Here is a 15,077-nt window from a genome sequence, read left to right as displayed (position 1 = left end):
GATAGATATATGGTCCCAATATTTGTGTTAGACTTTAATTGTCCTTTTCATAAGATAGCAACAGTACTGCTTACCTAATACAGTATTAGTATTGCTCACCATTAGGTAACATTCAAAGTAGCCTTGGAAATTGGGTTTTTATAATAGCTTTGGTATCACAAATGATGCCAGGTTATTAGCTAAATTTCCTTATAAGCAAGTCTGTTACAGACATCTGATTTCCAGGTAAACTAACCACACTCAGTTCCCTGCAAATGAGTACTGTGGGTCAGAAGGGAAACTAAATGAGAGAACAACATATACAACTTTGAGAAATATATTAGAGAACATTTATTAGTGAGCATAGGTCATACCTTAATTTTGGAATATAAAAGGCATGTAACTTTTAAAGTCTGATATTTTTTAAATAAAAGGCTCTACACAGTTTTACTGTGGAAGAATAAAGCAATTATAAAAACTACAGTTATTTCTTAAAATATGAGGCATTATGCATAAACAGTACAATGTGTGTTTTGTTTTTTTTTTAATTTGGCTTTCTGTTGTGGTCTCCATTTCAATCCTACCTGTCTAACATAGTATGAACTTCCACTATCAACAAAAAAGCAAAATAGCTGTTGTTAATCATACTCAAAGTAAGAATTCTTATTTCCTTTTAAGTTAAAGTACTTTATATGACAAATTCTAGATCTTAGAAAACGTCATAAGTGAATGGAATGTGTCTTGCTACCATTTCCCCCATGATTATAATGTAAATAATCAACATAATAGATATTAAATAATAATTCATAATATTTTCTCAAATATTTAAATTCATGAAATAATAATTAGGAAGCTAATTCCTGGAAACACAAACTATCCTTCAAGACAGAGGTTCTCCTCTGTGACAGCTTCCCTACATGTCCCTTCCCCCAGGTACAGGTAGCCACTTCCTTCTCCTTCTCCCACCTCTGCAGTTTGATTTGTAGTCTGCTCACTTATAGGTCTGCCGTTTTCTACTTAGTTCCTTGAATTCTCTGATTACTCTTTGAGTCCCTAATGGCTATTCCCCAGGAGATGTTTAATAAATAATAGTTGAATAAATAATGAAGTAAGTTTGGTAAGTACCAGTCACTTGGAGATTTAAATGCTCCCCTGTCCTGTTGTCTGTTAACCCCTGGTGTGGTGCTATGCTAGCCTCCTCAGTTTCCCTCCTTAACCAGAGCCCATCTTCTGTGCCCAGTGGTGGTTCTGCTGTCTTCTGATGCCACCCATCCACTGCAGCCAGGCTTCCTCCACTCCATTCCTGTGCACACCACACCCATCCCCTTGTGACATTTTGTATTTCGTTACCTGGTAGCTTTGCTTTTAATCCTTCCTAAAACAAGTCAAGTTTTTTTCATGAAGCTTTCCCTTCCTATCCAGACCCTTGGTGATTATCAGTTCTATAAATGGTTCTGTAAAATAACTTAGCCTTTAATCATATACGCTCTATTAATGGTTTTTATTGTCCATTACTTCAGGTACCCTATCATTCTTTAGTCATATGGGGGTAACCACCAGGAGAACTTAAAATTGAAACAATCAAAAGTGGTTGCTTGGAAACCAGGACTAGAAATTATTATGAATAATAATGAGTATTTCCTAATAGCTAATGCTGAATTGTGCCAAGATTGCTAGTCATTTAGCATCTTTTGAATTACTTAAGTTTATTTTATTTTATTGTAAATTCTCTGAGTAACTTTAGCACAGTATTTTTCAAACTTCTTTTAGCAGGCAAATTCTCTCTTCACAGGACATCTTATCAGAAATGCCCACTTTAAAAAGCACAACTCTGACACATGGCAAATGTTGTGGAGCCCAGACTAACTTTCGGATCAGAGTCTGAGATCTGTAAAGTGACTAAGTAAGCCCTTTGCATTCTTCAGCTGGAGTGGGAGACTCTGGCTTCCTCCCCAATCGACTTAACAAATGTCATCTTTTTTCCTGTACTTCATCCATTGTTCTGTGCAGACTAGCAATAAGAGAACTAAGATAAAATAACTGTTAATACTATTCAGCTAAATACTAAAGTATTTCATATTTTTCTTATTTCTTGCTTTGAAATCTTAATTTTTTATTTTTCAGAACACATGTGTACTGTGGTTTATTTCGATGACTGCATGTCCATACATCAGTGTAAAATATCCTGTGAGTCCATGGGGGCATCCAAATACCGCTGGTTCCATAATGCCTGCTGCGAGTGTATTGGCCCGGAATGTATTGACTATGGTAGTAAAACTGTCAAATGTATGAACTGCATGTTTTAGAGAAGACAAAGAAATAGAAACCAAAGCAATTGAGTAAAAAAAAAAAAAAAGTATGAAAAGCTATTCTCTGAGCTGGTTGAATCACAATGCCAGCAGGTTAAGAAGATGTAAGAATTTGTGCTGAGTTACCTTTAAAATATGTCAAATCCAGCAATGTGTTAAATTGTGATAACTAGTCATATTGATTTAACTGTCCACTAGCAATAAGCCCTTTCCTCTTTACACATGCACAGCTTCAGTCATATGAGAAGCATTTGCACAGAGAACACCTTGAAAGTTCTGAGGTTTCTAACATAAAGCCTGATGTCATTTTCTTCTAACATTCCAAAAGCGTTTTGTTTTGGAAGCGTTAGAGCATGCTAACATAAGTTATGATTTCTTCATGCACTACTCCTAGGACACTGAGTTTGTATAGCTGCATGCCATTCTCCACTGTGCCTTGTATTGCTTATCTGTTCTATAAATAGGGTAGATATCTAAATATGTTAGTTACCCTGAAACTCATTAAAATCAGCATAAAAAGCTTAATTTCAAACCTTTTAATGTTGGTTTTAGAAAGTAAATGCTTATTATGTTTTACAATTTAAAATTCGAACATAGAATCCATCCTATAATACCAATTCTTTAGGGAAAGTTTCTTCTTTTCTTCTATCCCCCTGCCCAAAGTGCTGATGTAGGTAGTAAGAAGAGTCTGTATCAAGAATTTAAGGGCATACCTATGAGTCTGTATTAAATATACTGCTAGCATAAATAGTTAGGAAGTTAAAGCATTTCTCTGACTTAAGTTACCAGCTTAAAGAGCACTAGGAATGGCAAATGAATGTTAGGTCTCCACGTGGAGAGCAAGGAAACAGTTTGTCCCTTGTACAGAAATGGTAGAGCTGAAAGAAAGGTGAAGCTGCCCTCAAGCAAAGAGTGAGCCTGCTCAGCCTCAGCGCACACAACCACGTTCTGTGTGGATGAGTGATAGGAGGGGCTAAAAAAGAGAATTCACGGTATGGACCAGGGAGGTTGAAAATGCTGGTGATTCTAATGGGAAACAAACTAAAAACTATTTACGTTAATTATTTTGTTATTTTGTAATCTTTCTTTTAGGTTTATATCTAGATCAGATGTTCTTATTAAACAAGTATAGTTATACATTAGGAGGTTAAGATTATGAAACCAAAAAAATCTTTTTTCAAGATGTTAACTTCAAATACACTACAGAATATTTTGTCAACTTTTTATATAATATTTCAGTAAAAATAAGCTTAGATACTATGTGCCCTTCATAGTAATAAAATTGCAATCCTTAAGCATCTAACCATATTTATATTACAGACTTTTAACTTCATAAAATTATTAATTTCTCAAATAGGACATATTTGAACTACATGCAACTTTTTAGGAATACCTCTTTGTATGGCTAAATATTTTAGTACATAAACATAGATAAAGATCTTAGACACTTTGTATTCATTATCTGAACAGTAATTACAAGATCATATGTAATATTATGATTAACCATCATAAAGTTTGAAGCCTTAATACCTTTTCTGCTCTTTCAGATAAACCCAGTGAATATTCATGGTACTTTAGCTTTTTGTAAAGTTGAAATTTAGCTTTTAGATGTATTTTTTAATAGGAAAATATTGGAATATCCTTTTGTTACTTTTACCTAGAATGCCTCTGTTTAAAAGTGCCTTGAAAACATTTTAGCTCCTGTTCTTCATTAGTACCAATGAAGGTGAAGGTTTTCTTCAACTTGAGAAAGTTTGAAAGGAACCTTTAGCCAGCTGATTCATTTCAACTTTGCAGTTTTTTCAAAGTAATTTCATATTTACATGTGAATAGAGGAGTACTTCTGTGTTTATTAACAACATGCTTAATGTTTCCTTAAATACAGCAACAAACTTTTTAAAACTGCATTTATTGTCTTCTTCAGGTCTTCATTATTAAATTTTCAAATGGAATATATCTTCTTTGCCCTACATTGGGAGGATAATTTCTTGAATCATATTATGTTTTAACTGATTTTTCTTACCTCTCTTTCGCCCACTAGAAATTATCCCTAAGTGTAATGCTTAATTTTTCTGGTGTATGAAGATGTTGAAAAACAGAGTTCACCTGAAAGATTCCATTTCCGATTTTGACTTTCAATATGTTTTCAAATTAAAAGTATAACATTTGTGAAGTCAGTAGCTCCAGTGAAATTTAGACCTTTTATTACTATTCTAAGCACAATTTACTTCTATGTAGAAGTTATGATAAAAAAATTGTTTTTAATCAAAAAGTATGTTCTTACCTTTTTTATAACTAGATTTAAAAACACTAAATTTTAAATCAGTAGGTATTATAAAAGTGGTATATAAAAGGTTCTTTCCTATAGTAAAACATGTCCTTGCTAGAAGGTTTTTCTGTCCCCGCCTGTCCTCCTAAGAATATCTGATTATTACTGAAACTCTAGTGGCACCAAATCAAGTGATAATTCAAATAAAATATCTTTGTTTACATAGAATGCCATAAAGGAGAGACCTTCATTTAGAAATACGATTTCTAAGGTTTCAGAACACAAAATTGAAGAGATGTTAGAATATTTGAACAATTATTTATAAATCACAGTAGCATTAAAATGGAGAAAAGAAACGAAACTTATGGGAAAATGAGGTAAATATATAAATAAACATATTTAAAGTTTGTTTTTATGAAAGCTTCTTTGAATATTTTTAAATCTATTATGCATTCCCCTGAGCCTATGTTTATTGTATTTTACATGATCTACAACATAGAAAATTATGTATTTTTTCTTTGGTTGTCCCTATAAACAAAAAAGTATTTTAATAAAAAATTGAAATGAGTGTGTTATTTTTTTTGTTAACTTCAGCATAGAACATCAGAATAGATTTGACATATCTTGTCTAGTGAAGTTACTTTTTAAAAAATTTTTTTATTTATTTGCTTTTAGGGAAAGGGGAAGGGAGGGAGAAAGAGAGGCAGAGGAGCAGCAATGTGAGAGAGATGCCTTGATCTCTTTCCTCTCATTGACCTGTTGCCTCTCACACACCCCCAGCTGGGTGGGGACTGGCCCACAACCCAGGCATTTGCCCTGACTGGGAAGCAAACCAGCGGCCTTTTGGCTTGCAGGCTAGCACTCAACCCACTGAACCACACCAGCCAGGGCTAAAGTTAATGTTTAAGGGATCAGCCAAAACATGTCCCCTTCTCTCTGGATGTCCCTACAGATTCTGTTGGAACAAAGGATCTATAACAGTTTGCTCTCTGCTTTTTCAAAATATATTTTATTCCAATATGTGAGAACCTTTGAATTGAAATAATTAACTATTCTCCTTGCTCCAAGGGTCTTGTGATGCCAGCCAGCCTTACAAGAACTATCTGGTGGTTGGAAGGAATTACAGAAAAGTCAATGTAGGACAATAATTCTCATCTCTTCTATAGTAATTCTCACAGGATATCTTTAGAATTGAGATCTATAGGCTGTACACTCATGGTAAAAATCAGTGTAATTTTACAGAAATCTATATTTTGACAGCCTAATGGATGGGGTATCTAGAGAGCAGAAAATTCAGAAAGACAGATTACCAGCCTGAGTGACTTAAGGGAATCATAAATCTGATGAATTTGGGGGTGTAGAATTAGTTTCAAGAGAAAGTACATTTGATAAGAAAAGTTGTTTTTTTTGCTGAAGATGTCCATGGCAGTTTTCTTGTGGAGCTGAGAGGCGGCGGAGAGGGTTAACTTAGAGATGCAGAGTTGAGAGGGACCATCTCTAAGCTTGAACAGTCAGCAGAGACCAGACAGCTGCCAGGTATGGCGTACTGGCCTAGTCAGGCTGCTCCACACCTAGCATGTTTTGGTTTCCTAAGGCAGCAGACATGCCCTTAACTGTGAGTATTAGGAGTTATGACTCAGACCTTTTAGATTTTTCCAATAAAAAATTAATTTATTTCACATTCTTTTACTTTGAAGTCTGTGCTGGAAGGATGGAGCCAGCAATAATTCTTTTGAGATGAGAATTCTTAGAGCAGCAGCCAAGAGAAAAAAGATTTCTGCCTTCTCACAGTGGTGCTGCGACTCGGAAGCCTGGAGAAGTGCAGGAGCTCCACCAGTCATGGGCACAGAAATTTCCTCACTTGATTGAAGGTAGCCACTGAAGTTAGACATAGTCACCACTGAAATATCTTTAGGGCAAAAATTGCGTTGCTGACCCTCCTGACTTCTATACTCCATGCTGCAGCAACGTGGGACATTCTAACACACGTGTGCAGGCAATCACTGCCCCAATCCATTTCAGTTTGAGCAAATAGCAAGGTCTTTTTGCCCCTTTGCCTCTGCGGGTTTGAGTTACCCAATAGGAAGTAGAGCAACACAGACAGCCTGCCTTTTGTTTTCCAGAAGTCTCACCTGCTCTAGGGAATTTGCCTGGGGGCAGGGGACAGTGCCACTGACTTTGGGGCCCAGAGAGAGAAGACCTGCAGACTGCCCCAGCCTCAACATGCCTTAGAAGAGGCCAGTGGGCTAAGACTTGCCTGGCAGTTCATGAGCCCTGGCTCCCATGCCTGCAGTTGCCTTTTCCTAGAGGTTTCAACTTAAGAATATTAGCTGCTCAGCTCAGCCCTTATTGTCCACGGTCTCCCAAACTTGCCTCTAGAATTATGTGAGACCCAAGCAAGATAGGTGACAGAGACTGTCTCATGGCAGACATTCGAAGGGGTGGGGCTTAGAGTTAGATATTATTAGATTTAAAGAAAACAATAAGGTGTGAAATGCTGGGTTTGTGGAATGGCAACTGTATTCCAAGCTTCATCAACCTGGGCCGCCTCAACATTTCACACCACATTCTCTCTAGCTCGCTCCAGTCTCCTTGCTATTGGCTGAACCCTTCCACAGCACTCCAAGTTCATTCTACCTTTGAGTTTCACATAAGTTGTTTCCTTTGCTATGTCTGTTTTTCATGCAAATTTTGGTTTCTTGTTCTCATTCAGGTCTCAGCTCAAATATTTCCATCACCATTTCTAAAATAGCAGCCCCTTCATCATCCCAATCCTATTACCCTGTTTTATTTGTTTAACAGCAGGTAAGTCTCCAAAAGTATCGGTTACTTATCTCTTCTCTACTAGCATAAAGGTAGGGACCTTGTTTCTCCTGTCTATCATTGCCTTAAACACAGTGCTTTAGCACCCTGAAATGGCAGGCACGAACTGTTTTATGGATGAATGAATGACAGTGCATCATGTCATACTTCTGCAACTCCTCGGCAGGCCCCTTAGGGCCCTACTGTTTTGGCCTGCCCAGCCTGCCGGGCCTGCCAGGCCTGCCTGAGACCTCTTCATTTCACAGTCCCACTGCAGTCCCACTGAGCTGCATCAGTCTCCCTGTAAATGCTGTCTCAGCCACCTGGGACACTTTTCCCTCTGTGCCCTCCCCTCACCCCTTTCACTGACTCAGTCACAAAGGTCTTGGCTTAGCCGTCATTATTCTAGATCCTCCAAATCATTCCAAGGTCGAAAAACAGGTTTCTATTAAGCAAGATAATTAACTATGATTTCTTATAACCTCAGTAGAAACAGATACCAGAGAACCAATGATACCAATTGAAAATGAATAGAGGCCAGATTAGATGACAAGACTTGAGCCAAGATTTAGCCAGACATTCCCCACCACCATCAAAAAAAAAAAACCCAAAACACACATGGCCTAAAGCAGGGCCTGCCCCTGGAGGAGTAGGACAAGATGTGTGTTCTTTATGGACAACTGACTACGGGGAGGAAAAGCACGCCCAGTCTTCCCACATTTGCTAATCAAGTTATAACTCTGTCCCCTCCCCAGGGTGTGAGGGGTAGGGATGGTGGTAATAAATATGTAGGGCAGAGAAAAGCCCAGATGTACACTAAATTATATCCTGCCCTGGAAGGAAACATCGGGGTCAGGGAAAAAAGTGTTCTCAACAAGTAGCCCATAACCCAGGTCCTTTAGGTCCAAATTACACCCTTTACCTACATCTTCCCAAGTTTTCAGAGAAGTCTGCATATCCCACTGAGGTTAATAAAAAATTTGAACTTTGTGTATCTCTGGTTATTATGTTTTTGTCTTACTCTCTACATACCCTCTGATGACATCTTCAAATATGGAATGTCTTTAGGAAAAACTCTCAAGAAAAACCTGATAGAATCTTGAATCTTTTCATGTTCCCAAGGTCATACAACTTTTTTTAATCCTCACAGGAGGATATGCTTATTGATTTTAGAGAGGAAGAGAGAAGAGAGAGAAACATTAATGTAAGAGAAACATCGATCAGTTGCCTCCCGTACACACCCCCACTGGGGATCGAACTCGCCAGGGCCAAAGATCATACAGCTTTTAGAATTTGGGTTATCTCAAGATGACTTTGACTAGCTAGTGGCACAATTTTGAGTTCCTTTTCTAGCTAAAGGTTTTGCCAGAGTAGCATTCTGATGTGTTTAATTTCAGTGGTTAAACTTTGATGTCTCATTCACTCATGGTGGTCTATTTTGCATATGTTTTAAACTTTGGGAGTGTGAGCTTGTGTTCAGCTGACTTTGTGCCATTCCTAAGAGGCCTGGATTGTGGATATACACTTCCCGGAAAGATTTTTATTTGCATCTGCAGTTACTCCCAGAGATTACTAACCCAGAAAACCTTGATGTGAATTTCTTGGTTTACAGGAGTTCAGTATATACATTAGCAGAAGACATTTGAACTACAGAGCAGCATGAAGGTTTGCTCATGTTCATGTACTCTCAGGGAGATGTTTGCTCCACCAGAGCCCAGAACAACATAGATAGTTGTTCTTTTGCCCTTTGTTCTCCCATTGTCAGAGGGAGGATGTTTTCCAGTCCATATTTTTTGGAAACTCTTGAAAGGGTCTCAGCTCCCTGAGCAGGGGGGAGGGCCACTGTGCCATGATCCCTACCTTGTGTGGGCCTATACTTCATCCTCTGTCTTCTTGCCCATTAAGGTTCTAGTCTCTTGGTTACCGAGATCAGCTAACACACCCAGGACAGGAGTAACAACTGTGCCAATCTGGCTTTTAGCTTCAGCATGACCTAAATGTTTTATCAGCATTTCTTACTGGTTTTCATCAAGAATTTTTTTCCAGTCTGAAAATTACTGGGGATAGAGCTTTGAACACCTACTTTTCAATATAAAAATAAAATGTTAGTAAGGTTGAGGGTTCAAAGAACGATAGTGTCAAGAATTCACATTTCCGGTAGACAGTACCTGGGCTAACCTCACCACGACCACTCAGTGGCCTCTTCTGTGTTGTAATTGGCAGACACCCAGTCACAGCTGCCATCAAGACCCCTGACCTCAGGGAGGACAGCCTATTTCTAGCTCAAGAATTTGAAAGTTGAAGATAGAGATCCAGAAACCCAGTCACATTAAGAGGTGCCCCAGGCACATTAAGAGGTGCTCCAGGCACTTCTTTGGAGAAATTCTACCAGTGACATTCTTTAGAGTTGACATGTATGTACACCCCTTCCCAATTTAATACCTTTGATTCAGGGAGTTACCCCAACAACCTTCCAGTTAAATGCTTGATCTTTCTTTAGAATCTATTTCTGTTGTTTGTACCAATACTAAATTTCTTAGAAAGCACATTTAAAGTCAGGTTTGGGATATTAAAACATAAATGATACTGTAATTAAAGCAGTGTGGCACTGGTATATTAACAGACATATCTGTGGCATAAGTCCAAAAATAGTTCCAAATGCATAAAATGTGAAGTATAAGGTGGTCTTATATGCCAGTGGGAAATTGTTAAATGTGGGAGCAATTGGATAACTGTCTTAGGCAGTTTGGGCTGCCATTACAAACACCATAGATGGGACGGCACAAACAACAAGCATTTATTTTCTCACAGTTCTGGAGGTTGGAAAGTCTGAGGTCAGGATGTCAGTATGGCCAAGTTTTTGATGAGGGCCCTCTTCCTGATTAAGTGCTCACATGGTCTTTGCTTGGTGGGTACACACAGAGAAAGAGGATTTCTGTCTTTTTTTTTTTTTTAATCCTCACCCAAGGATATATTTATTGATTTTAGAGGGCAGGGAAGAGAGAGAGAAACATCCATCAGTTGCCTCCTGTACATGCCCCAGCTGGGGATCAAACCCACAATGTAGGTATGTTCCCTGACTAGGAATTGAACACAGTCCTTTTGCTGTACAGGATGATGCCCCAACCAACTGAGCCACCTGGCCAGGGCTCTGTCTCTTTCTTTTATAAGGACATCTATCTCATCACTGGGGCTCTACTAACATGACCTCATATAAACCCCATTACCTCCCAAAGGCTCCATCTCCAAAGATTAGCACATTGAGGATTAGGGCTTCGACATATGAACTTCAGGGAGAACACAAATATTCAATCCATAGTATTAACCATCTAGAAAAGAATAAAACTAGAATAACACCTCACATATTACAACAAAGCAATTCCATATTAATCAAAGATTTAAATTCAAAAAAATTTAAACTACAAAATTTCCCCCAATAGAGTTAATGTTTAATTTTAGTGTAAGGGAGGTCCTTCTAATTATAATTTAAAAATTTTAAAGCCAGTAAAGATTGATATATTTTACTACAAAGCCAAAATTTGAATTTGGAAATTTTTTTAAAAGACATCATAAACAATGAAAAGACATGATAAAATGGGAAGATTTTTTTTGAGAAGTCAGTAATAAAAAGAATAACAACTTGATTACAAAAATAGTTGAAAGTATATAAATGGACTATTCAAAGAAAATGCCAATGACTATAAAGATTCTCAGCCTCTCTCAAAGTTTAAGAAATGCAAATTAGGATATGAACACAAAATAAAAACATGGAAATAGCATATTCATCTATCAAATTGGCAATGGTCAGCATTTTTCATCTGTAAAACTGACAGTGTTAACCTAAATATAATTTGAGAGACAACAAGCATTTATTGTTTTTTGCGAAGCACTGATTGAGGCAGAAACCCAAATAGTGTTCCAATTAGGAGGCAAGGCAAGGGGTATATATGAAAAAGGGAAGAAGAACAATTACATCAATGAAGAGGAACAAATTAATGACAGGGAAAAATAACAACAATACAAGGAAGACATTTCTATAGGTGCAGATAAGCTAACAGTAATGTTAATCTAAAGAATGTTTTTAATTTTCAGTCCATTACTCATAGTATCTACTTTCTTGTTATCTTTGCATAGAGTTGTGTGGAATACAGCGTTGTGTTAGGGCCACTTTGTTAGGGCAAAGGTTACTTTGCCCAGTTTTAACATTCCAAAGGTATGCAATGTAGTTCTTCTAGGATAGCAGCTCCTACTTCATTTTAAAGTTGTTCCGTTTATATTATTGCTTTATTACAGTGTTTAAAAAGCCATACAACACTTAATATTGAAGAGATCATGGGAAACCAGTCATACATCATTTATGGGAATGCAATTTTTCACAACATCTTTAGAGGGGAGGGGTCCATTTGGCGCATAGGCATTGACTCAGCTACTTCATGTCTAGCAGTTTAACCTACAGATAGAATTTACACATGTGGTACAAGGGCATCCACTCAGCATTGTTTGTAATGCAAAATATTGGACCTACCTGTCCAACAGTGGTAGCTGATGCATTATGGGACATTCTTATAATGCAATACTATGAAAAATAATGAATAATCTCTAAGATATTTTTTATGTTTTTATTTTTAAGTATATTTTATTGATTATGCTATCACAGTTGTCCTAATTTTTCCCCCTTTGTCCCCCCTTATACCTCCAGCAATGCCTCCCCTTAGTTCATGTCCATGGGTCGTACATGTAAGTTCTTTGGCTTCTCCATTTCTTGTATTATTCTCAATATCCCTCTGTCTATTTTTGTACCTACCAATTATGCTTTTTAATCCCTGAATCTTTTCCCCTATTCCCCCACTTCCCCCTCTAAACTGATAACCCTCCGAATTATCTCCATACCTATGACTCTCTTCCTGTTCTGGTTGTTTGCTTAGTTTTTTTTGTTTTTTTGTTTTTATTTTTAGTTTAGATTCAGTTATTGATAGTTGTGAATTGGTTGTCTTTTAAATGTTCATACTTCTAATCTTCTTTTTCTTAAATAAGTCCCTTTAACATTTCATATAATAAAGGCTTAGTGATGATGAACTCCTTTAGCTTTACCTTGTCTGGGAAGCACTTTATCTGCCCTTCCATTCTAAATGATAGCTTTGCTGGATAGAGTAATCTAGGTTGTAGGTCCTTGCTTTTCATCATTTTGAATACTTCTTGACAGTCACCTCTTGCCTGCAAAGTTTCTTTTGAGAAATCAGTTGATAGTCTTATTGGAACTCTTTTGTAGGTGACAGTCTCCTTTTCTCTTGCTGCTTTTAGAATTCTGTCTTTATCTTTTACCTTTGGCATTTTAATTATGTGTCTTGGTGTGGTCCTCTTTGTGTCCAACTTGTTTGGGACTCTCTGTGCTTCCTGGACTTGTATGTCTATTTCCTTCACCAAATTAAGAAAGTTTTCTTCCATTATTTTTTCAAATAAGTTTTTGATTTCTTGCTCTTCCTCTTCTCCTTCTGGCACCCCTATGATTCAGATGTTGACATGTTTGGAGATGTCCCAGAGTCTTCTTATACTATCCCTGTTTTTTTTTTTTTTTTTGAATTCATGTTTCTTCTTTCTGTCTGGTTGAATTCTTATTTCTTCCTTATGTTCCAAATTGTTTATTTGAATCCCAGCTTCCTTCCCTTTACTGCTGGTTTTCTATAGATTTTTATTTCACTTAGTGTAATCTTCACTTCTTTCTTTATGCTGTTGCCATACTCAATGAGTTCTTTCACCATCCTGATTATCAGTGTTTTGAACTCTGCATCTGATAGGTTGGCTATCTCCATTTCATTTAGTTCTTTCTCTAGAGTTTTGATCTGTTCTTTCATTTGGCCCATATTTCTTTGTTTCCTCAATTTGTCAGCCTCCCTGTGTTTGTTTCTGTGTATTACGTAGAGTTGCTTTGACTCCCTCTAAAAAGCACCTGTAAATTGTGTGGGGCGGAGCCTTAGGTAATCGTCAGGATGGTGCAGCCCACTTCACAGCTTTGTGGCTCTGTGCGTGGGGCAGGGCTGGAAGAGGGGATTGTCTGCTGTCTGGCTTCTGTGGGTTTGCCTGGTACCTGCCCCATTTCAAGTTACTTCACCCACTCTCCGTATGCCACTGGCACCTTTCCAGCTATTGCCCTGGTGTTGAATCCCAGAGTGGGTGAGTTTGCTATTTTTTATGACCATGCAGTCCTTTAAGCAAAGTTTCCTGAAAATCCAGCATTTTCTTCTGCTGCCCCAACACCCACTGGTTTTTACAGCCAGAAGTTATGGGGGGTTATCTTCCTGATGCTAGAATCCTGGCCTGTGTGGTCTGGACTAGGGCTGAGATCACTCGCTCCCAAGGTATCCCACCGAATTTTTATCTCCCGCATGTGAATATGGGGCCACCTGTGCCCATTCAGACACCGCTACTCTAGCCACACCATGTTTCTTCACCTCTCCACCCTGTCTCTGCATCTCCGCCCCTCCTGCCCATCTGGATGAATGTGGCTTCTTTAAATGCTTGGTTGTTGGATTTCCATACAGTTTGATTTTCCAACAATTCTGGGTGTTGTTTGTTTTGAGATTTAGTTGTACTTCCTTCTTGTGGTTGTGCAAGGAGGTGAAGAGTGTCTATCAACCCTTCCATTTTGACCAGGATTCCTCTAAGATATATTATTAACAGAAAAAAGCAAGGTGTAAAACTATGTATAATAATCTACAATTTGTTTAAAACAGAGAAAAAATCATGTATATATTTTCTTGTATACAGACAAAACATCTGGAAAGATTCACAAGAAAATGAAAATACTGACTGCCTCCAGAGGCCCTGTATCCTTTTGTACCTTTGAATTATGACCTGTGAGAATGTATTACTTTTCAATAAATAAATAACTAAAATTTAAATTTTAAAAGGACATGAACAGAAATTTTTTTTTAAATCAATTTTGCAGCACTCCAAAAATGTTAGTATATACCCACAGTCTCTAATAAAAATGTTAACATATGATGGGGACAAAATGCTCACTGGGAGTTTGATCATAACTCATCCTACACTGTGGATCTAGTCATGTCTTTGGTGGACAGTGACATATATTCACTTATCAAGTTCTAATAAATAGTTTCCACATAGGATCTAAGAGTTGAGTGATAAGATTTTAGGATGGATAGTCCTGTGGTTTGCACCTTGTACTACTATGGGGTTTACTTCTTTATCATTACAGAGTTTAAGAGTATAAATTCAGTTTATACATTTATTGAAACAGCTACAGTCCACTTCCTTAAACTAATCAGAACCTATAAAAACACCAACCAGTAAGAAACTCCAAACCTTGATTTTAAAATTCCACACGAATGACCTTTAACAAGAATGCATTTGGGATCACATAGAACACGTTAACCAACAGTTTCATCTGTTGGTTGCATTTGTAATCTTTGAAACTACAGCCTTTCACAGCGTTCTACCTCCACTGTTCCTCATGCCCCCAAAATGGGACCTCTTTTACATTCTTGACATGGAATTTCCCTGCTGTTGGCAGTTTTATAAAGAACTCAGTCCATTTGGCAGGACCCAGTGCTCCCTGGGTAAGGAGGAAGAACATGAATGTGTAATCATTTTAAGGTAATTGTTAATTTATTAAAGCAAATCTTGTCTATCAGAGTGTTTACAACTCTCCCCTTTTGTAAGTTTCTCTGAATAGACACACCAGATTTCCTCCAGGGGAC

The 15,077-nt window shown here is 37.6% G+C and overlaps 1 protein-coding gene across 5 annotated transcripts in view; it reads left to right on the top strand.

Annotated features, from left to right (window-relative positions):
* The window catches only part of TWSG1 (twisted gastrulation BMP signaling modulator 1), a 66,725-nt gene extending 61,601 nt beyond the window's left edge, over positions 1-5,124 (top strand). For all 5 annotated transcript variants that reach the window (XM_024580371.3, XM_045187860.2, XM_024580370.4 and 2 more), the window contains exon 5: positions 2,104-5,124. In XM_024580371.3, coding sequence (XP_024436139.1) covers positions 2,104-2,285 — 182 coding nt within the window. In that variant the 3' untranslated portion in view covers positions 2,286-5,124. The remainder of the gene's footprint in view (positions 1-2,103) is intronic.
* The last annotated feature ends 9,953 nt before the right edge of the window (positions 5,125-15,077 follow it).

Source organism: Desmodus rotundus, chromosome 10 (genome assembly GCF_022682495.2).
Source record: "Desmodus rotundus isolate HL8 chromosome 10, HLdesRot8A.1, whole genome shotgun sequence".
Lineage (NCBI taxonomy): Eukaryota > Metazoa > Chordata > Mammalia > Chiroptera > Phyllostomidae > Desmodus > Desmodus rotundus.
This window is presented reverse-complemented; position numbering and strand designations above follow the sequence as displayed.